At 57.6% G+C, this 23,432-nt stretch overlaps 1 protein-coding gene across 1 annotated transcript in view; it reads right to left on the bottom strand.

Moving 5' to 3' along the window:
- Nucleotides 1–18,645, bottom strand: part of NOS3 (nitric oxide synthase 3) — a 91,941-nt gene extending 73,296 nt beyond the window's left edge. The window contains exons 1-2 of the mRNA XM_048841934.2: nucleotides 18,187–18,645; nucleotides 17,127–17,229 (exon numbers count right to left, since the gene is read on the bottom strand). Coding sequence (XP_048697891.2) covers nucleotides 17,127–17,229; nucleotides 18,187–18,290 — 207 coding nt within the window. The 5' untranslated portion in view covers nucleotides 18,291–18,645. The remainder of the gene's footprint in view (nucleotides 1–17,126; nucleotides 17,230–18,186) is intronic.
- Between the last annotated feature and the right edge of the window lie 4,787 nt (nucleotides 18,646–23,432).

Below are 23,432 nucleotides of genomic sequence, written 5' to 3'. Positions count from 1 at the left end.
TAGCGAAGATATATCTGAAATGGGCGGCCCAAAGAGGTTGGGGTGCACGACCAGCTACCTGCGGAGGTGCGCATGGGGGATGGATTGGAGACCTGGCCGGACAGCGCCTTGGACCTTGGCTGTGGCTGAAGGGAGTGGTGTGGCTCTTGGCCTGGCACCGGCAATGCGTGGAGCCTCCAATGGGGGGAGGTGATTACCAGGAACCGTGTTTAACAGGGCTGAGAATGAGGCTTTGTCCTGAGGTGAGGAAACTGAGGCACAGCCAACAAGGGCTGGGCCCCAACCCAGCAGCTGAACTCCAGGCCGAGCAGCAGAAGAATCCCCCCTTGAAGAAGCTGAGGGCCCTTGTGGGCCCCAGTGTTGCAAGACTCTGGGGAAGAACTGCCAGGAAAGATCCCTGTAAGAAAAGGGATCCGGCACTGGGAAAACTGAACCGTGTGGGATCAGGGGGCAGCTGGTGATTCCCCAGAAGTACCATAGAATCACAGAATATCTGGGTTGGAAGGGACCTCAGGAGGGCATCTAGTCCAACCCCCTGCTCAAAGCAGGACCAACCCCAACTAAACCATCCCAGCCAGGGCTTTGTCAAGCCTGACCTTGAACACCTCTAAGGAAGGAGATTCCACCCCCTCCCTAGGTAACGCATTCCAGTGTTTCACCACCCTCCGAGTGAAAAGTTTTTCCTAATATCCAACCTAGACCTCCCCCACTGCAACTTGAGACCATTACTCCTTGTCCTGTCCTCTTCCACCACTGAGAACAGTCTAGATCCATCTTCTTTGGAACCCCCCTTCGTGTAGTTGAAAGCAGCTATCAAATCCCCCCTCATTCTTCTCTTCTGCAGACCATGTCCCTCCCTGTAAACATCAGGGGGGCCAGCACACCAGGTGAGGGGGCTGCAAAACTTTTACAGCCCCAGAAATTCACAGGAGTCCCCCCTTTTGAGTTGGTGTATGGAAGGGAAGAGAGAATGGGAGGGGAAGCCGAATGGGGAATCGGGGATGGAGTACGTTCTGGGGAAAGCTCACTGAGCCCATGGGCTTGGCCAGGAAGAACCTAGCCAGGGCCCAAGGGAAGCAGAAGGGCTGGTGCGACAGCGTCCTGGCTCCTCTGGCACCGCGGACCGGGAGAGGGGTCTTGGCTCCGTGCAAAGGGCACTGGGACAGGCCCTGTGAAATCACGGACCAGCGGAAGGAGGTGAGTCACGTCCTGGCGCGGCCCAGTCGGCAAGTGTCCCATGTGGACACAATGAAGCCATACGTTGAGGGAGCAGTTGGTGCTGGTTGTGTGTGGGCACAGGGAGGAGAAGTGGGGCGGGGGTCCCTGAGAGGGGAGCCAGCCTCCCGCTGGAATCAATCCCCCTCCGCCCAGTGAACCCCAGGAGCAGAGGGGCTGCTTCCCTACCCACGGCTGCTCTCCAGCCAGCCTGGGCTCACTAATCCAGCTGTCCACGGGGCAGGGGAGACAAAAATCACCCACCCTCCAGGTGGTCCCCATTCCCCGTCACTGGGAAACAGCCCAGGCCCTGGCGAGAGAGGTCAGAGACATGCTAGCTGTAGGGGTGGTCCAGCCGCCCACCAGCCCTGGGCCCCTCCTGTGGGCCTGGTCCCCAAGGACAGGTCAATCGGACTCTGGGTGGACTCCCAGAAGCTCCATGCCATCACCTTGTCCGATGCCTGCCCCATGCCTAGGCCTCATAAGATCTGAAACAAGGTGTGTGTGTGTGTGTGGGGGGGTGTTACCTCACTACTAGGGATCTCACCAAAGGCTACTGGCCGGTACCTTGGGACTCAGATGCTGGGTTGGAATCTGCTCCCATCACCCCTATGGGGCTCTTTGGGTTCCTGGTCCTGCCTGTCAGCCTCAAGGGGGCACCTGCCCCCTCCCAGCACCTGGGGGATCAGTTCCTGAGGGGGGTGGAGGACTGTGCCCGGGAGAGCATAAATATCTGTGTCATCAGGCCAGCTGGAGAGGACCATGTGGGGAGGACCGCAGAAGCTACTAGATCACACACCCTGGTTCTCATGGGTGACTTTAATTTTCCTGATATCTGCTGGGAGAGCAATACAGCGGAGCATAGACAATCCAGGAAGTTTTTGGAAAGCGTAGGGGACAATTTCCTGGTGCAAGTGCTAGACGAGCCAACTGGGAGGGAGCTTTTCTTGACCTGCTGCTCACAAACCGGGAAGAATTAGTGGAGGAAGCAAAAGTGGATGGGAATCTGGGAGGCAGTGACCATGAGATGGTTGAGTTCAGGATCCTAACACAGGGAAGAAAGGTAAGCAGCAGGATACGGACCCTGGACTTCAGGAAAGCAGACTTCGACTCCCTCAGGGAATGGATGGCCAGGATCCCCTGGGGGACTAACATGAAGGGGAAAGGAGTCCAGGAGAGCTGGCTGTATTTCAAGGAATCCCTGTTGAGGTTACAGGGACAAACCATCCCGATGTGTCGAAAGAACAGTAAATATGGCAGGTGACCAGCTTGGCTTAACGGTGAAATCCTAGCGGATCTTAAACGTAAAAAAGAAGCTTACAAGAAGTGGAAGTTTGGACATATGACCAGGGAAGAGTATAAAAATATTGCTCGGGCATGAAGGAATGAAATCAGGAGGGCCAAATCGCACCTGGAGCTGCAGCTAGCGAGAGATGTCAAGAGTAACAAGAAGGGTTTCTTCAGGTATGTTGGCAACAAGAAGAAAGCCAAGGAAAGTGTGGGCACCTTAATGAATGAGGGAGGCAACCTAGTGACAGAGGATGTGGAAAAAGCTAATATACTCAATGCTTTTTTTGCCTCTGTCTTCACGAACAAGGTCAGCTCCCAGACTGCTGCATTGGGCATCACAACATGGGGAATAGATGGCCAGCCCTCTGTGGAGAAAGAGGTGGTTAGGGACTATTTAGAAAAGCTGGACGTGCACAAGTCCATGGGACCGGACGAGTTGCATCCGAGAGTGCTGAAGGAACTGGTGGCTGTGATTGCAGAGCCATTGGCCATTATCTTTGAAAACTCGTGGCGAACGGGGGAAGTCCCGGACGACTGGAAAAAAGGCTAATGTAGTGCCAATCTTTACAAAAGGGAAGAAGGAGGATCCTGGGAACTACAGGCCAGTCAGCCTCACCTCAGTCCCCGGAAAAATCATGGAGCAAGTCCTCAAAGAATCAATCCTGAAGCACTTACATGAGAGGAAAGTGATCAGGAACAGTCAGCATGGATTCACCAAGGGAAGGTCATGCCTGACTAATCTAATCGCCTTCTATGATGAGATTACTGGTTCTATGGATGAAGGGAAAGCAGTGGATGTATTGTTTCTTGACTTTAGCAAAGCTTTTGACATGGTCTCCCACAGTATTCTTGTCAGCAAGTTAAAGAAGTATGGGCTGGATGAATGCACTATAAGGTGGGTAGAAAGTTGGCTAGATTGTCGGGCTCAACGGGTAGTGATCAATGGCTCCATGTCTAGTTGGCAGCCGGTGTCAAGTGGAGTGCCCCAGAGGTCGGTCCTGGGGCCGGTTTTGTTCAATATCTTCATAAATGATCTGGAGGATGGTGTGGATTGCACTCTCAGCAAATTTGCGGATGACACTAAACTGGGAGGAGTGGTAGATACACTGGAGGGGAGGGATAGGATACAGAGGGCCCTAGACAAATTGGAGGATTGGGCCAAAAGAAATCTGATGAGGTTCAATAAGGATAAGTGCAGGGTCCTGCACTTAGGACGGAAGAACCCAATGCACAACTACAGACTAGGGACCGAATGGCTTGGCAGCAGTTCTGCGGAAAAGGACCTAGGGGTGACAGTGGACGAGAAGCTGGATATGAGTCAGCAGTGTGCCCTTGTTGCCAAGAAGGCCAATGGCATTTTGGGATGTATAAGTAGGGGCATAGCCAGCAAAGAGGATGGCTCTAGACTGTTCTCAATAGTAGCAGATGACAGAACGAGGAGTAATGGTCTCAAGTTGCAGTGGGGGAGGTTTAGATTGGATATTAGGAAAAACTTTTTCACTAGGAGGGTGGTGAAACACTGGAATGCGTTACCTAGCGAGGTGGTGGAATCTCCTTCCTTAGAGGTTTTTAAGGTCAGGCTTGACAAAGCCCTAGCTGGGATGATTTAACTGGGAATTGGTCCTGCTTCGAGCAGGGGGTTGGACTAGATGACCTCCTGAGGTCCCTTCCAACCCTGATATTCTATGATTCTATGATTCTATGTGTCCCATGAGGAGGGGGCTGGGTCGCCAGGATGCTGGATAACTGTAGAGAGTGGAAGGGGAAGGTGGGGTTGGCAGAGGTGTCGTACCGGGGCCACAAGGTGGGAAGCATCTGTCTAAAGCCAGAGCTGGCCAAGGTGAAGGGGATCAGAGACCAGCCCATTTCTCAAAGCAAGAAGCAGGCCCAGGTCTCTAATGGAGTGGCAGGCAGGGCACTACTGGAAGTTTGTACCCAACTTCAGCTCCCCTCACAGAGCTGAGTGAGAAGGGCGAGCGGTCGGGGAAGTCTGTGCCAAGCAGTGCCGGGGGTGCTCTGTGCACTGAAGGAGGTTCTAACCCAGCGGCAAACCCAGACTTGGAGAAGCCTCAGAGGCAGGTGTGACGTTATTGACATGAACTGGGACCCTGTAGATCATTGTTGAGACCAAGGTCCTGTCGTGGCACCAAATCTCGTACAAAGGGGGTCAAATGAGGTGTCTCAGACAAGGTGATGGTGGGCTGGTTAGGATGATGCTGTCTGTGTGTGGGTATCATTGTTATAGTTAAAGTTATGAATATTGGCTCTATCCTGTTTGTAGTTCAAACGTGTGCTGTGCTTCTGGGTGACACCCCAGACAAGTTGGTGTCAGCTCTGCCTAGCCTGCTGGATGGCCCATTAAGGACCATCAGCGACACAACTGACCCACTGAGAGAAGGCAGACACGCCTGGGGACTCAGCCAGGCAGGCAGGGACCTGCCTAGGGACAGAACTTTGAGGTGTTTCCAGGCCATGGGATGGCCAGCTTGTCTTTGGGACAAAGAAAGCAGAGACCACATGGCAAGAGACTATAAACAGCTGCTGTGGCTCCTCCGTCTTGTCTTCAATCCTGCTTCTTACCTCTGGAGGGACTTTGCTACAAATGGAAGCTCTACACAAAGGACTGAATGACCCATCCCAGCTGGGGATGTTCACCAGAGACTTGATTTGAACCCACCGTTTATTCCATCACTGCTACAAGCCTGAACCAAGAACTTTGCCATTCCTGGATGTCATTGATTCCATTGGTTTCAGAGTAGCAACCGTGTTAGTCTGTATTCGCAAAAAGAAAAGGAGGACTTGTGGCACCTTAGAGACTAACCAATTTATTTGAGCATAAGCTTTCGTGAGCTACAGCTCACTTCATCGGATGCATACTGTGGAAAATACAGAAAATGTTTTTGTACACACAAACCATGAAAAAATGGGTGTTTATCACTACAAAAGGTTTTCTCTCCCCCCACCCCACTCTCCTGCTGGTAATAGCCCATCCAAAGTGATCACCCTCCTTACAATGTGCATGATAATCAAGGTGGGCCATTTCCAGCACAAATCCAGGGTTTAACAAGAACGTCTGAGGAACAGTGTGTGTGTGTGGGGGGAAGGAATAAACAAGGGGAAATAGGTTACTTTTTATAATAACTCAACCATTCCCAGTCTCTATTCAAGCCTAAGTTAATTGTATCCAATTTGCAAATTAATTCCAATTCAGCAGTCTCTTGTTGGAGTCTGTTTTCGAAGTTTTTTTGTTGAAGGATAGTCACTTTGAGATCAGAAATCAAGTGACCAGAGAGATTGAAGTGTTCTCCGACTGGTTTTTGAATGTTATAATTCTTAAAAAGAAAAGGAGTACTTGTGGCACCTTAGAGACTAACCAATTTATTTGAGCATGAGCTTTCGTGAGCTACAGCTCACTTCATCGGATGTAGCTCACGAAAGCTCATGCTCAAATAAATTGGTTAGTCTCTAAGGTGCCACAAGTCCTCCTTTTCTTTTTGCGAATACAGACTAACACGGCTGCTACTCTGAAACCTGTTATAATTCTTGACATCGGATTTGTGTCCATTTATTCTTTTACATAGAGACTGTCCAGTTTGTCCAATGTACATGGCAGAGGGGCATTGCTGGCACATGATGGCATATATCACATTGGTGGATGTGCAGGTAAACGAGCCTCTGATAGTGTGGCTGATGTTATTAGGCCCTTTGATGGTGTCCCCTGAATAGATATGTGGACAGAGTTGGCAACGGGCTTTGTTGCAAGGATAGGTTCCTGGGTTAGTGGTTCTGTTGTGTGGTATGTGGTTGCTGGTGAGTATTCGCTTCAGGTTGCGGGGCTGTCTGTAGGCAAGGACTGGCCTGTCTCCCAAGATTTGTGAGAGCGTTGGGTCATCCTTCAGGATAGGTTGTAGATCCTTGATAATGCGTTGGAGGGGTTTTAGTTGGGGGCTGAAGGTGACGGCTAGTGGCGTTCTGTTGTTTTCTTTGTTAGGCCTGTCCTGTAGTAGGTAACTTCTGGGAACTCTTCTGGCTCTGTCAGTCTGTTTCTTCACTTCCGCAGGTGGGTATTGTAGTTGTAAGAATGCTTGATAGAGATCCTGTAGGTGTTTGTCTCTGTCTGAGGGGTTGGAGCAAATGCGGTTGTATTGCAGAGCTTGGATGTAGACAATGGATCGTGTGGTGTGGTCAGGGTGAAAGCTGGAGGCATGTAGGTAGGAATAGCGGTCAGTAGGTTTCCGGTATAGGGTGGTGTTTATGTGGCCATTGTTTATTAGCACTGTAGTGTCCAGGAAGTGGATCTCTTGTGTGGACTGGACCAGGCTGAGGTCGATGGTGGGATGGAAATTGTTGAAATCCAGGTGGAATTCCTCAAGGGCTTCTTTTCCATGGGTCCAGATGATGAAGATGTCATCAATATAGCGCAAGTAGAGTAGGGGCGTTAGGGGACGAGAGCTGAGGAAGCGCTGTTCTAAGTCAGCCATAAAAATGTTGGCATACTGTGGGGTCATGCGGGTACCCATAGCAGTGCCGCTGATCTGAAGGTATACATTGTCCCCAAATGTAAAACAGTTATGGGTAAGGACAAAGTCACAAAGTTCAGCCACCGGGTTAGCCGTGACATTATCGGGGATAGTGTTCTTGACGGCTTGTAGTCCATCCTTGTGTGGAGGAATGTTGGCGTAGAGGGCTTCCACATCCATAGTGGCCAGGATGGTGTTATCAGGAAGATCACCGATGGATTGAAGTTTCCTCAGGAAGTCAGTGGTGTCTCGAAGGTAGCTGGGAGTGCTGGTAGCGTAGGGCCTGAGGAGGGAGTCTACATAGCCAGACAATCCTGCTGTCAGGGTGCCAATGCCTGAGATGATGGGGCGCCCAGGATTTCCAGGTTTATGGATCTTGGGTAGTAGATAGAATATCCCAGGTCGGGGTTCCAGGGGTGTGTCTGTGCGGATTTGATCTTGTGCTTTTTCAGGGAGTTTTTTGAGCAAATGCTGTAGTTTTCCTTGGTAACCCCCAGTGGGACCAGAGGGCAATGGCCTGCAGAAAGCGATGCCGGAGAGCCGCCGAGCAGCCTCCTGTTCACACTCCGACCCACTCACGATGACAACAGCACCTTCCCTGTCAGCCCCCTTGACCATGACGCCAGAGTTGCCCCCGAGGCCATGGACGGCACTGTGTTCTGAACGGCCGAGGCCGCGGGGCAAGTGACGCTGCCCCTCCACAACCCCAGCCCCTGCACGTCGGCGGAAGCACTCCACGCAGAAGTCCAGTCTGCCGTCTCGACCCCCAGGAGGAGTCCACCCAGAATCCCTCTGTGACGATGTGACTCAGCAGGGAGGGGGGAGTGTTGACCTGGGAATGTGCCCTGGGGATGGGAGACCTGAGAGCCTGTCACCTGAGCCAGGAGGGGGAGGGGGAGGTGACACCTCTGCCCAGGAATGTGAACAGAGGCTGCAGCAGGGAACCTGCGGGGTGAGTTTAGTGGGCAGTTTGGAGGCTGGGGGGAGGAACACAGGGAACCCCAGGGCTGGGGTCTAAGCTCCCTGCTCCCCCAGAAGGACGTGATTGAGGGGTCCTGGTTGTACCCACAAGCTCTGTTGTGGACTGTGTTCCTGTTGTCCAATAAACCTTCTGTTTTACTGGCTGGCTGAGAGTCTCAGTGGATCCCAGGAAGAGGGGTGCAGGGCCTGGACTCCCCCACACTCCGTGACAACTGGTGGCAGCGGTGGGATCTACTGCACCCCGTGAACGGCGCTTCCTGCAGTAAGTGACTGGGGAACAGTAAAACGAAGGGGAATTGACGGGGACCAGGCGTGCTGAAGACTCAGAGACGGTTTCGGGGGGCGGTTAACCCCTGGGAATGTGTGACCAGAGAGAAAGACTTTTGCAGTAACAGGGTCCCCCGGGGGATTGCAGCGAGCAGTCCCAGGGGCGGAGGAGTCTGCAGCTCGACCCTGGCAAAGAGGTGGTGACCTCAAGAAGGACTGGCACACTAAGGGCTTTTCCTGGAAACCGTGGGAAGCTGCCCGGCCTGCGAGTGGCCAGCAGGGAGATGTACGCTAAACGCCTTAAGAGTGACCTGGTGGAGCTGTGCAGGCAGAGGGGGCTGCGCATCGGGAGGTCCACCAAGGAACAACTGATTGCCCAGTTGGAGGAGAGGGATCGCTTGGATGACCCGATCCCTATCCCTGAGGGGAGCCGCCCGGCAGACGCAGCGTGGGCCCTGGGGCCTGACCGGGCTGGGAGGGGTCAGACTGCTGCCGAGGACATCCCGAGACCCTTCCTACCTATGTCTGGGGGAGGGGTTGGGGGAAGCCCAGCGAATACCGAGGGCACCCTGACCCCAGCACCCAGCAGGGGATCCTCCCGGCGGAGCTCCCCATCCCTGGAGCGGAGGCGGCTGGAATGGGAGAGGGAGATGAAAATGAGGGAGCTGGAGGATCATGAAAAACAACGTCAACATGAGCAGGAGGAGAAGGAGAAACAACGTCAACATGAGCGCCAGGAGAAGGAGAAACAAAGACAGCACGAACTGGAGCTGGCCAGGCTGAAGAGCAGTGGGGCCCCGGCTGTGGTGAGTGAGGGGGGACCCAAGACTGCAAGGAACTTTGATAAGTGCTTCCTGGCCCAGCGTAAGGAGGGGGAGGACATAGATAGCTTCCTGACGGCCTTTGAGAATGCCTGTGAGCTGCACAGGGTTGACCCTGCAGACAGGCTCCAGTTTCTCACCCCCTTACTGGACCCCAAAGCCGTGGAGGTGTACAGCCGGATGACAGGGCCGGAGGCAGGGGACTATGAACTGTTCAAACAGGCCCTGCTCCGTGAGTTTGGGCTGACCCCCGAGATGTACCGGAGAAGGTTCCGGAGTCAGCGTAAAACGCCTGAGGTCACCTACCTACAACTGGCCAACCGGATGCAGGGGTATGCCCGCAAGTGGACAGCGGGGGCCCGAGCTAAAGAGGACCTGCTTGACCTAATTGTACTGGAGCAGCTGTATGAACAGTGCCCTTCCGACCTGAGGCTGTGGTTGGTGGACAAAAAGCTCGAGAACCCCCAGCACGCAGGGCAGCTGGCCGACGAGTTTGTGAACAGTCGGTCAGGGGGTAGCCGGGAGGAGTCCCAAAAGAACAGGCCCCCCCCGATGCAGAGAGAGAGTCACCAGGGGGCCTCCCAGCGGGGAAATAGGGAGAACCCCCTCCCAAGGGGAACGCCTGGCGTCGGGCCCCTCCGACCCGCTCGAGGGGACCAACGTGACCTGAGCTGCTATCACTGTGGCCAGAGAGGCCACGTACGGTCCCAGTGCCCTGGGCTCAGGGACAAACTGAGCAGACCCAACCTACCCAGGGTTAACTGGGTAGGGACCCAGCTGGACAAGGGGCAGACGACTCAGGCAAGGGGGGCTGCCAGTTTACCACCTGCCCCGGAGGGAAGAGTACCCCAGGCCAGCTCCACCAGAGGGCTGGAGGCTCTGGACTCAGGGCGCTCAGTTTACAGGGTGGGCGCGGGGCTGTCCCTCCGGAGAGAGTGCCTTGTTCCCCTGGAGGTGGATGGGAGGAAGGTCAATGGATACTGGGATACAGGTGCGGAGGTGACGCTGGCCCGGCCCGAGGTGGTGGCCCCAGATCGGGTGGTGCCCAACACCTACCTGACCCTGACAGGGGTGGGTGGGACCCCATTTAAGGTGCCCGTGGCAAGGGTACACCTGAAATGGGGGGCCAAGGAGGGCCACAAGGATGTGGGGGTACACCACCATTTGCCCACTGAAGTTTTGATGGGGGGAGACCTAGAGGACTGGCCAAGCAAGCCCCAGACCGCCCTGGTTGTGACCCGTAGCCAGAGCCGGCGAGGGCCACTGCTCCCTGACCTCGGGGAGGGTACCGCACCGGAGGCGCAGGACCCTACCCTGGTGGGAAGGGAGGGCCGAGGAGCACGGCTCAGAGAGGCTGAGGCCTCAGACCTGGCCACTGAGGGGGAACCGGTCCCCATCCCTTCCCCAGCTGCTGAGTTCCAGGCCGAGTTGAGGAAAGATCCCTCCTTGCGGAAGCTCAGGGACCTGGCCGACCTCAGGGTGGTACGGACCATGAGGAGAGGCTGCCAGGAGAGGTTCCTGTGGGAGAAGGGGTTCCTGTACCGAGAATGGGCTCCCACAAGGGAAGTAGAGTCCTGTGGGGTCAGGAGGCAGCTGGTGGTCCCCCAGAAGTATCGCCGCAAGCTCCTGTACCTGGCCCATGACATCCCCCTCGCAGGGCACCAGGGAATCCGGCGCACCCGGCAGAGGTTGCTACAGAACTTTTACTGGCCCGGGGTCTTTACCACGGTCCGGCAGTATTGCCGATCCTGTGACCCCTGTCAGAGGGTGGGGAAGGCCCGGGACAAGGGGAAAGCGGCTTTGAGACCTTTGCCCATCATAGAGGAGCCTTTCCAGAAGGTGGCCATGGACATCGTGGGGCCTCTCAGCAGGACGACCCGGTCGGGGAAGAAATACATTCTGGTGGTGGTAGATTTTGCCACCCGCTACCCCGAGGCAGTGCCCTTAGCTTCCATTGAAGCAGACACCGTGGCCGATGCGCTCCTGACCATTTTCAGCCGAGTGGGGTTCCCCAAGGAAGTCTTGACAGACCAAGGCTCCAACTTCATGTCGGCCCTGCTCCGGTGCTTGTGGGAGAAATGTGGGGTCCGGCACGACTGGGCCTCAGCTTATCACCCCCAGTCCAACGGGCTGGTGGAGAGGTTTAACGGGACGCTAAAGATGATGCTGAAAACCTTTATGAACCAGCACCCACAGGATTGGGACAAGTACTTACCTCACCTGCTGTTCGCGTACAGGGAGGTGCCACAGGAGTCTACCGGATTTTCGCCTTTCGAACTGTTATATGGAAGGAGGGTGAGGGGCCCCCTGGACCTGATGAGAGACGAGTGGGAGGGGAAGGCCACTCCCGATGGAGAGTCAGTGGTGGAGTATGTCCTGATCTTCCGAGAGAGACTTGCTGAACTCATGGGCCTGGCCAGGGAGAATCTGGCCAGAGCCCAGAAGAAGCAGAAGGTCTGGTATGACCGCACGGCAAGGGCCCGTGCCTACGCCACCGGGGATCCGGTGATGGTTCTCATCCCAGTGAGAAAGAACAAACTACAGGCCGCCTGGGAGGGCCCTTTCAAGGTCGTCAAGCAGCTCAATGAGGTAAACTATGTGGTGGAGCTGTCGAACCGGGCGCACCACCGCCGGGTGTACCATGTGAATATGATGAAGCCATATTATGCCAGGGGGAATGTGGTGTTGGCCGTGTGTGGACAGTGGGAAGAGCAGGGAGATGACCCTTTAGTGGATCTATTCCCTGGGACTAGAGCTGGTTCCCCCCTGGAAACAATTCCCCTCTCGGATCAGCTAACCCCTGCCCAGCAAGATGAGGTCAGGGAGGTGCTGCATCCGTACCGACAGCTGTTTTCCAACCAGCCTGGACGCACTAATCTGACTGTCCACCGGGTGCAGACAGGGTCGCACCCGCCGATAAGATGCTCCCCCTTCCGAGTCACAGGGAAAACTGCTCAGGACCTGGAAAGAGAGGTCCGGGACATGCTGGCTTTGGGGGTGATCCAGCCATCTGCCAGCCCTTGGGCCTCGCCGGTGGTGCTGGTCCCCAAAAAGGATGGGTCGGTCCGGTTCTGTGTGGACTATCGGAAGCTCAATGCCATCACTGTATCTGATGCCTACCCCATGCCCAGGCCGGACGAGCTCCTAGACAAGCTGGGAGGAGCTCGGTACCTCACCACCATGGACCTTACAAAGGGCTACTGGCAAGTGCCGCTGGATGCAGAGGCCCGGCTGAAATCGGCCTTTATCACCCCTCTGGGGCTCTATGAGTTCCTGACCCTGCCTTTCGGCCTCAAGGGAGCGCCGGCCACCTTCCAGCGCCTAGTGGACCAGCTCCTGAGGGGGATGGAGAGTTTTGCCGTGGCGTATATTGATGACATCTGTGTCTTTAGCCAGACCTGGGAGGACCACGTGTCCCAGGTTAGACAAGTGCTGGACCGACTCCAGGGGGCTGGGCTGACTGTAAAAGCGGAGAAGTGCAAGGTGGGGATGGCGGAAGTATCTTACCTGGGCCATCGGGTGGGGAGCGGCCGCCTAAAGCCGGAACCAGCCAAGGTGGAGGTGATCAGAGACTGGCCCGCTCCCCACACCAAAAAGCAGGTCCAAGCCTTTATTGGGATGGCAGGATACTACCGAAGATTTGTGCCTCACTTTAGCGCCATAGCCACCCCCATCACTGAGCTATGCAAGAAGGGGAAGCCAGACAAGGTGGTCTGGACCGAGCAGTGCCAGGAGGCTTTCCGGGCGCTGAAGGAGGCTCTGGTCAGTGGCCCAGTTCTGGCAAACCCAGACTTTGACAAGCCCTTTGTGGTGTTCACCGACGCCTCCGACACGGGACTGGGGGCGGTGTTAATGCAGGAGGATGAAAAGGGGGAGAGACACCCCATCGTGTACCTGAGCAAGAAGTTGCTACCCCGGGAGCAACACTACGCGGCCATCGAGAAGGAGTGCCTGGCCATGGTGTGGGCCCTCAAGAAACTAGAGCCCTATCTCTTCGGGCGGCACTTCACCGTGTACACCGACCACTCGCCCCTGACCTGGCTGCACCAGATGAAAGGAGCCAACGCCAAGCTCCTGAGATGGAGCCTGCTCCTGCAGGATTACGACATGGACGTGGTCCACGTGAAGGGAAGTGCCAACCTGATAGCGGATGCGCTGTCCCGGAGAGGGGGCCCCGAACTTCCCCAGGTCACTGGTCACAGTGACCCCGCTCAGTTCAGTCTCGAAGGGGGGAGAGATGTGACGATGTGACTCAGCAGGGAGGGGGGAGTGTTGACCTGGGAATGTGCCCTGGGGATGGGAGACCTGAGAGCCTGTCACCTGAGCCAGGAGGGGGAGGGGGAGGTGACACCTCTGCCCAGGAATGTGAACAGAGGCTGCAGCAGGGAACCTGCGGGGTGAGTTTAGTGGGCAGTTTGGAGGCTGGGGGGAGGAACACAGGGAACCCCAGGGCTGGGGTCTAAGCTCCCTGCTCCCCCAGAAGGACGTGATTGAGGGGTCCTGGTTGTACCCACAAGCTCTGTTGTGGACTGTGTTCCTGTTGTCCAATAAACCTTCTGTTTTACTGGCTGGCTGAGAGTCTCAGTGGATCCCAGGAAGAGGGGTGCAGGGCCTGGACTCCCCCACACTCCGTGACACCCTCTCCTTGCAATGTTGGTATGGAGGTCTCCGTGGATCAGCATGTTGTTCAAAGGTGTGCTGGAAACATTCCTTGAGTCGGAGACGTCGAAAACAGGATTGTAGGTCACCACAGAACTGTATCATGTTCGTGGGGGTGGAGGGGCAGAATGAGAGGCCCCGAGATAGAACAGCTGCTTCTGCTGGGCTGAGAGTATAGTTGGATAGGTTAACAATATTGCTAGGTGGGTTGAGGGAACCATTGCTGTGGCCCCTTGTAGCATGTAGTAGTTTAGAAAGTTTAGTGTCCTTTTTCTTTTGTAGAGAAGCAAAGTGTGTGTTGTAAGTGGCTTGTCTAGTTTTAGTAAAGTCCAGCCACGAGGAAGTTTGTGTGGAAGGTTGTTTTTTTATGAGAGTTTCCATTTTTGAGAACTCATTCTTAATCTTTCCCTGTTTGCGGTAGAGGATGCTGATCAGGTGATTCCGCAGTTTCTTTGAGAGCGTGAGGCACAAGCTGTCAGCATAGTCTGTGTGGTGTGTAGATTGTAATGGTTTTTTTGTAATGGATGTTTCCAGCACACCTACCTGGTGGGGATACTGGGAAACGGGAGTATCTAAGGGAATTGCTTGTGTGACTTGTGGTTCGCCAGTGGGGTAAAACCAAAGTCCTCTCTGTCTGGCTGGTTTGGTTTGCCTTGGTGTGCATGGAAACCCCGGCCTTGGGCTGTAACTGCCCTGCTTTAAGCAATTTGTCCTGAATTGGCACTCTCCGTTGGGTCCCAGCAGAACCAGCCTCGTTACACAGGGTAGGGCTGCACCAGCTGAAAGGGCTAATGCCCAGCCCTAAGATGGAATCTGATCCCCTAGGTTTATGAGATGGACGTGATCCATGTTGATAAAAGGTCAAATGTTATAGCCAACGCTTTGTTCTGGAGAGGGGTACCTGAACTTCCCCAGGTCACCGGCTGGAGTGACCCCACTCAGTTCAGACTCGAAGGGGGGTGAGATGTGACAAAGTGGGGGATTTTCTTAGGGTTTTGCATGAATATGGTGCGTGCCTCAGTTTCCCGGTGTGCTGCATGTGTAACGAAGGGGTAGGCATGGGGGTTGCTGTTACCAGAGGACCAGCTGTGACCTTGCCTAGCAGTTGGGACCCTGGACAACATCCTGGAAATGGGGGACTCTAGCGAACGGTGATCTGGGGATTGGGATCCCCCACCCCCGACCTTGGCAGTCAGCCAGTTCTGGCCAGAGTGGGGACAATGGGCTGCAGAGAGATGATCTGGTGACCTGCCCAGCCGGTTCCAGCCAAAGGGAGGAGAGGCGGAGAGGAGACCCAGGCAGCCTGTTGACCTGGGACAGAAGGCAAAGGACCGAGGTGGGGCTTGGGGGCAGGTGATATCAGATGCCCAGATGGAAGTGGGGGCTCTGGGCTGGGAGGGCAGAGCAGCTAGGGCCCCCCTGGATGAGGGACAGACCTAGATGTGCTGTGCTGAGGGAGGCCAGGCCTGAGGCCCGGAGAGTTTCCTGGGCTGGGTTCAGATGCTCAATAAACCCTCCTGTGTTACGCTGGCTGAGAGTCTCTCCAGTCTAGAGATCGGGGGGATTGCTCCCTCTGGGAGTGGGGAGATTGGGGGGGCATCGCTCCCTCTGGGGGTGGGGAGATTGCGCCCTCTGGGGGTGGACAAATCAGGGGGAGCATCGCTCCTTCTGGGGGTGAGGAGATCGGGGGGGCATCGCAACCCCTGGGGATGCGGAGATCGAGGGGCATCGCTCTTTCTGGGTGTCAGGAAATTGGGGGGGGGCATTGCGCCCTCCGGGGGTGGGGAGATCGCGGGGGGACTGCTCCCTCTGGGGGTGGGGAGATCGGGGGGTGGGCATTGCTCTCTCTGGGTGTCGGGAGATCTGGGGGTGGAGGCCCCAGGGGCCAGATCTTCATAAATGATCTGGAGGATGGTGTGGATTGCACTCTCAGCAAATTTGCGGATGATACTAAACTGGGAGGAGTGGTAGATACGCTGAAGGGCAGGGATAGGATACAGAAGGACCTAGACAAATTGGAGGATTGGGCCAAAAGAAATCTGATGAGGTTCAATAAGGATAAGTGCAGGGTCCTGCACTTAGGATGGAAGAATCCAATGCACAGCTACAGACTAGGGGCCGAATGGCTAGGCAGCAGTTCTGCGGAAAAGGACCTAGGGGTGACAGTGGACGAGAAGCTGGATATGAGTCAGCAGTGTGCCCTTGTTGCCAAGAAGGCCAATGGCATTTTGGGATGTATAAGTAGGGGCATAGCGAGCAGATCGAGGGACGTGATCGTTCCCCTCTATTTGACATTGGTGAGGCCTCATCTGGAGTACTGTGTCCAGTTTTGGGCCCCACACTACAAGAAGGATGTGGATAAATTGGAGAGAGTCCAGCGAAGGGCAACAAAAATGATTAGGGGTCTGGAACACATGAGTTATGAGGAGAGGCTGAGGGAGCTGGGATTGTTTAGCCTGCAGAAGAGAAGAATGAGGGGGGATTTGATAGCTGCTTTCAACTACCTGAAAGGGGGTTCCAAAGAGGATGGCTCTAGACTGTTCTCAATGGTATCAGATGACAGAACGAGGAGTAATGGTCTCAAGCTGCAGTGGGGGAGGTTTAGATTGGATATTAGGAAAAACTTTTTCACTAAGAGGGTGGTGATACACTGGAATGCGTTACCTAGGGAGGTGGTAGAATCTCCTTCCTTAGAGGTTTTTAAGGTCAGGCTTGACAAAGCCCTGGCTGGGATGATTTAACTGGGATTTGGTCCTGCTTCGAGCAGGGAGTTGGACTAGATGACCTTCTGGGGTCCCTTCCAACCCTGATATTCTATGATTCTATGATTCTATGATAGGGGCCCACGGCAGAGCCAGGCTGCTGGAGGCTCAGAGGTGCAGTCCCGGGAGTTTAACCCTCGTGAGAGTGGCCCCCCGAGAAGGGCTGTCGCACGGAAGGGGAGCCCCCCCAGGGACTGTCTGGAACTGAGCGAGCCCGAATCCCAGGCGTCTGGGACAGGGTGGGCAGAGGACCAGCGAGTAAATGGCGTGAGCCGCTTGCTCCCCAGGGAGACGGCTACCGAGCCGAGGGCCGGGGGAAGAGCTGGAGCAGGAGAATGGGGTCGGGTACCAGGGGCCAGGCCCAGCGGGGCCCAGGCCAGGGGCCTGTCTCAGGAGCTGCAGGGATCCGGCTGGATGCACCCAGCTGAGCTCTGGTCAGGCCCCCGAGGGTTACAGCCCCCCAGAGGCAGGGAGCCAGAGGCTTGGACTCCCCCCAGCAGCCCAGAGCGGTGACAGCTCCTCAGGCCCACCGGCAGCTCCCTCCCACGGGCCTGGGTCCCATCTCCCACCCCCACGGGCCCCACGGCGCCGCCCCACGGCGCCGCCCTCACCTGCGTGGCCTGGGCGCTGAGCGTGTCATAGGCGATGGTCCCCACTTCCCAGTTCTTGATCCGCGAGTATCTCGGGGGCTCAATGGGGGGGATGGGCACAGAGCTGGCGGGAGAGGAGAGGGGGCACAGTCAGCTAGGGGACCCTCTGTGAGAGCATCACCCCCAGCAGGGTCCGTCCTGCCCCCTCACCAGCGCCCCTCCTGCCCCCCCAGCAGTGCCCCACCTGCCCCCCCAGCAGTGCCCCTCCTGCTCTCTAGCAGCGCTCCTCCTCCCCCAGCAGGGCCCCTCCTGCCCCCACCAGTGCCCCTCCCACTGCAGGGAGCAGGTTGGGGTCTCTGGGGGGGGGCACTGTAGGGGGAGGGGCAGGGACTCAGGAGGGAGTGCTGTAGGGGGAGAGGCGGGGGCTCAGTGGGGGGTGCTGTAAGGGGAGGGGCAGGGATTCAGGAGAGGGTGCTGGAGGGGTGGGGAGGGGCAGGGGCTCAGTGGGGGGTGCTGGAGGGGAGGGGAGGGGCAGGGGCTCAGGAGGGGGTGCTGGAGGGGTGGGGAGGGGCAGGGGCTCAGTGGGGGGTGCTGGAGGAGTGGGGAGGGGCAGGGGCTCAGGAGGGGGTGCTGGAGGGGTGGGGAGGGGCAGGGGCTCAGTGGGGCGTGCTGGAGGGGTGGGGAGGGGCAGGGGCTCAGGAGGGGGTGCTGGAGGGGTGGGGAGGGGCAGGGACTCAGTGGGGGGTGCTGGAGGGGGAGGGGGGCTCAGGAGGGGATGCTATGGGGAGGGGTGGGGGATCAGGAGGGGGCATGGTATGGGGAGGGGAGGGGGCTCAGTGGGGGTGCTGTTGGGGGGGACTCGGGGCCCTGGAGGTTCTGTCTCTCACCCCCGTCTTTCTGGGACACGTTCCCAGTCTCCGTCACGCAGCGTCCCCAGCTCTCGGGTGTCTGCTCCCGGGGGCCGGGCCGACCCCCCCTGGCCCGGGGTCCCAAGGGGACTATGTGGCAGAGCACCCCTAAATGCCAGCCCGGTGCCGGTGTCCCCGCCCCTGCCTGGCCAGCGCAGCCCCCTGGCCCTTACCTGGCCCTGGCGCCGTCCGGGGGCCCGGAGCCCCTGTGCCGGGAGCAGAGGCTGAGAGCACAGCTGCGGGCAGGCTCAGGCAGCGCTGCCTGCAGGTTCCCCATCGCGCCGCGACTGCGCTCCTGGGCGACCGCGCCGAGACTGGCCCCGGCCCCAGGCACTTCCTCTGCAGGGAAAGGGCCGGGGACCAGCCGGGGACTGAGTCACTCCCACACTCTGCCTGGCACACAGTGGGGAGGGGGTGGGCACCGAGCCAGGACTCCTGGGTTCTAGCCCCGCCCTGGGGGCAGCGGGGCCAGGGGTTAGAGCAGGAGGATGTGGGGCTGGGAGCCGGGACTCCTGGGTTCTAGCCCAGCCCTGGGAGGGGAGGTCTAGTGGTAAGAGTGGAGGAGGGGCAGCAGCCAGGACTCCTGGGTTCTCGCCCATCTCTACACCTGCTTCCCCATCGGTGCGGCAGATTAGCTGGGCCGTGGGGCAGGGCACGTATCAGCGGCCACCCTGCCCTGCTCAGCGAGGCTGGGACACGCGGGCAGGGTTTCCTCCCTCCTGCTGGCGCCGGCAGCTGGTTCGGAGCCAGGTCGTCCCCTTGGGGCTGAGGTGTCAGGAAAGCCCAGGGCCCCACAGCCAGCGTGGGCCGGCTGAACGCTGTACACGTGCCCCAGGAAGGGACCAAGCCAGCAGCAGCCACCCCCGGCGCCCAGCCCCGAGCCCCCCCAGCGCAGGGCAGCGCCGGCCCGTGTCTGCAAACCCCCCCCCACCCCCGCGCCTATCCCCGAGCCCCCCAGCCCAGGACCGCTCCAGCCCGTGTCTGCAAGCGACCCCTTTGTCCAGCCCCGAGCCCCCCAGCGCAGGGCAGTGCCGGCCCGTGTCTGCAAACCCCCCCGATCCCCCGTGCCTAGCCCCGAGCCCCCCCAGCCCAGGGCCGCTCCAGCCCGTGTCTGCAAACCCCCCCCACCCCCGCGCCTAGCCCCGAGCCCCCCAGCGCAGGGCAGCGCTGGCCCGTGTCTGCAAACCCCCCCCACCCCCGCGCCTAGCCCCGAGCCCCCCAGTGCAGGGCAGCGCCGGCCCGTGTCTGCAACCCCCCCACACCCCCGTGCCTAGCCCCGAGCCCCCCCAGCCGAGGGCAGCGCCGGCCCGTGTCTGCAACCCCCCCCACCCTGCGCCTGGCCCCAAGCCCCCCCAGCCCAGGGCCGCCCCGGCCCGTGTCTGCAAACCCCCCCCACCCCCGCGCCTAGCCCCGAGCCCCCCAGTGCAGGGCAGCGCCGGCCCGTGTCTGCAACCCCCCCCACCCCCGCGCCCAGCCCCGAGCCCCCCCAGCCTGAGCTTCCCTGCCCCCACTCTGCCCCCATGGTCGCTATTCCTCCCCCCAGCACGATCACTATCCCCCTCAGGCTATTCCCCACCCCGGGCGCAGGGGTCCGGGTGCCCGCTGCAGAGCTGCCAGGCCGGGCTGCCCGGGGTCACCGCCGACACACGGGGAGCATCGCACCCGGCGGGGCCCAGCACGGCCTCCCGCAGGCCTCGGGCCAGGAGCACGGAGCGAGACGGGGCAGCAGGAGGCCACGGGGCTGCCCTAGGGAACTGGGGGTCTGCTCAGGGGTCCGTGCCAAGGGCTGGTGACAGGCTGGGCACAGACCGGCCCTGTGGCGTGCAGGGGATGTAACCCTATCACCCATCCCCACTGCATCACTCCAGGCTGTGGTGACTGGGGCGTGTGGGGGGGCCCAGCCGGGCAGGCCCCTGGGTTGGGAGCGCTGGCAGAGATTCTCCCCCCGGGCTTACTGCCACTCTGGCTACCCCCTCTGGGGCCTGTGGGGAGGGGAGGGAAGGGGCTGCGTGTGCTTTCCTGGCGCTGCCCTGAATTAAACCAACTGCACCCCTTGGCTCCTGCAAGGCTCCCTGCCTCCCTGCTGTGTCCCCAACCCGAGCCTCCCTGCCCCGCACTCTGCCCCCAGCCTGAGCCTCCCTGCCCCCCTGCTCTGTCCCCAGCCTGAGAAACTAAATGGGGGTGTGTGGGGCCTGCAGACATGGGCTGGTGCTGCCCTGCGCTGGGGGGGCTTGGGGTGGGCGCGGAGGGGTGTGGGGCCTGTTACCACTCAAGAAAGCGATCTTGGAGTCAGTGTGGATAGTTCTCTGAAAACATCCACTCAATGTGCAGCGGCAGTCAAAAAAGCGAACAGAATGCTGGGAATCATTAGGACAGGGAGAGATAATGAGACAGAAAATATTGTATTACCTCTATGTAAATCCATGGTACACCCACATCTTGAATACTGCGTGCAGATGTGGTCGCCCCATCTCAGAAAAGATACATTGGAATTGGAAAAGGTTCAGAAAAGGGCAACACAAATGATTAAGGGTATGGAACGTCTTCCATATGAGGGGAGATTAATAAGACTGGGACTTTTCAGCTTGGAAAAGAGACGACTAAGGGGGGATACGATTGAGGTCTATAAAATCATGACCGGTGTGGAGAAAGTGAATAAGGAAGTGTTATTTACTCCTTCTCATAACACAAGAACTAGGGGTCACCCAATGAAATTTAATAGGCAGATGGTTTAAAACAAACACAAGGAAGTATTTCTTCACACAGCACACAGTCAATCTGTGGAACTCCTTGCCAGAGGATGTTGTGAAGGCCAGGACTATAACAAGGTTCTGTGACATTATTGACATAAACTGTGACCGTATAGATCATTGTTGCAACCAAGGTCCTATAGCTGCACCAAATCTTGTACAAAGGAGGTCCAGTAAGGTGTCTATGGAAAGGTTTCAGAGTAGCAGCCGTGTTAGTCTGTATTCACAAAAAGAAAAGGAGGACTTGTGGCACCTTAGAGACTAACCAATTTATTTGAGCATGAGCTTTCGTGAGCTACAGCTCACTTCATCCACTGAATGCATCCGATGAAGTGAGCTGTAGCTCACGAAAGCTTATGCTCAAATAAATTGGTTAGACCCTTTTCTTTTTGTGAATACAGACTAACACGGCTGCTACTCTGAAACTTAACTGACAATGGACCTTGGGAGACTCCAATCCACATCTGAGGAGCCTTCCTGGGAACATTCAAGGTGGCATGTGGGCAATGGCTGCCGCCTGCAAACTGAGTTGTGCATGGACATGTGACTTGCCCATGTGACTCCAAACTCCATCTTGTTGCTGTGATTTTGCACAGGAGAACAAAAGGGTTTCTGCCCACAAGAGAAAGAATATAAAAGGCCCTGGAAACCCCTCCACCTTGTCTTCAATCCTGCTTCTGACCTCTGGAGGGACTTCGCTACAAACTGAAGCTCTGAACCAAGGACTGAATGACCCATCCCAGCTGGGGATGGACTCCAGAGACTTGATTTGTGCCAGCAGTTTATGCCATCACAGCTACAAGCCTGAACCAAGAACTTTGCCATCACTGTATGTCATTGATTCCATTGAACCCATTCTAGCTCTCATCTCTATCTTTTTCCTTTTATGAATAAACCTTTAGATTTTAGATTCTAAAGGATTGGCAACAGCGTGATTTGTGGGTAAGATCTGACTGGTATATTGACTTGGGTCTGGGGCTTGGTCCTTTGGGATCGAGAGAACCTTTCTTATTTTACTGGGGGATTGGTTTTCATAACCATCTGTCCCCATAACGAGTGGCCCTGGTGGGGATACTGGGAAACGGGAGTGTCTGAGGGAATTGCTTGTGTGACTCATGGTTCGCCAGTGGGGTGAGGCTGAAGTCCTCTCTGGCTGGGTTTGCCTTAATAGTAAAGGAACTCCAGCTTGGGGCTGTGACTGCCCTGCTCTAAGCAATTTGTCCTGAATTGACACTCTCAGTCCTGTCCCGCCAGAGGCCGCATGGTTACGGGATGGGCAGGGATGGTGTCCCTAGCCTCCGTTTGCCAGAAGCTGGGAGTAGACGACAGGGGATGGATCACTCAAAAATTGCCCTGTTCTGTTCGTCCCCGCTGAAGCACCTGGCACAGCGGACAGGATACTGGGCGAGACGGAGCTTGGGGCAGGCCCAGAGTGACCGAACGTTCAGTGCAGCCCCTCACGCTGCTCCAGCCTGAGCCTCCCTGCCCCTGAGCTTGTGCCTCCCTGCCCCCCATGGCAGTGCCCCACCCAGTGCCTGGAATCAATGCTGCTGGCCTTGTGCCCAGGGTCCCTCCCTGCCCCCTTGGGCTGGGCATCCCGCTCTCTGTGCCCCTCCCATGGCGCCCCGCTGGGATGTCCCTGCCCCTCCCAGCTCTGAGCCTGTTGCTTACAAGCCCCCAGCTCCAGGGGGTGGGGGCAGCTGCTGGGCAGGGCTTTGCTGCGAGCAGGGTTGGGGGCCTGTGCTGGGGCAGGGTCTGAAGCAGGGGTAGGGAGGCTGTTGGGGGGGGTTGTGTTGGGGCAGGGCTGTGGTGGGAGAAGGGGGGCTGTGCTGCCAGCCCTGCCCCCACCCTACCCTTCCAGCGGGCCCAACGTGTTGTTCCCGATCTGCAGACGGGAAGCCGCGCCCGGATCACCCACAGGGAGGTTTCCTTCCTGAGCCTTGGGAGGAATAACGCAAAAGGCAGGAGGAGGGAAGGGGGGACAAGGGGCGCTGCTGGGCAGGGAGGCCTGGGGGGTTGGGGGGAGGCAAGGAGCGGAGCAGCAGGGCAGGTGGGGGAGCAGCAGGGCATTGGGGGCAGGTCTGGGGGGGGGCGAGGGAGCAGCAGGGGGCTGGGGGCAGAAAGCAGGGCTGGGAGGGAGCAGCAGGGTGGGGGGGACATCCAAGCTCAAGCATCAAACATCCAGGGTCCAGCCCCCAAGCCCCGATTGGCTTTGAAAGGGGGAGATTTTTCTCATCCCATCCCAGTCGGTTCTTTCCCTTCGTCAGCTGGCTGGAGCCCTGGGGGCTGCTCACCCGTGTGCAGGGATGGTGGTGTCATGGTGGGACCCAGTGGGAACATTTTGAAACACCGTGTGTGCCTCGGTTTCCCCAATGTGCCACATTGTTCTCTAGTGAGTGACGAGGGAGTGGCTGATCTCGGGGCAGGTGTGAACAGTGCCTGGCTCTCTGGGGCTTGGGCCCCATATCAATGGAGCTCTTGAGAAGACCATGGCAAATCCAAGCACCGGGACTTTGCCATAGACCAGAGAGATCCGGACCCCACCCTTCTGCAGGGGGGCTAAGCTGCATCTCTCCAGCTCATGATCAAAGGACGGGGAGTGGGGGTAAGGTGGAGGTTACGTGGGGCTGCGGGAAGCAGTAGGGGCTCACTTGGGGGTCTGACGAAGG

Source organism: Caretta caretta, chromosome 2, assembly GCF_965140235.1.
Source record: "Caretta caretta isolate rCarCar2 chromosome 2, rCarCar1.hap1, whole genome shotgun sequence".
NCBI lineage: Eukaryota > Metazoa > Chordata > Testudines > Cheloniidae > Caretta > Caretta caretta.
The sequence above is the reverse complement of the archived record's forward strand: the minus strand, read 5'-3'. Positions and strand labels throughout refer to the sequence as shown.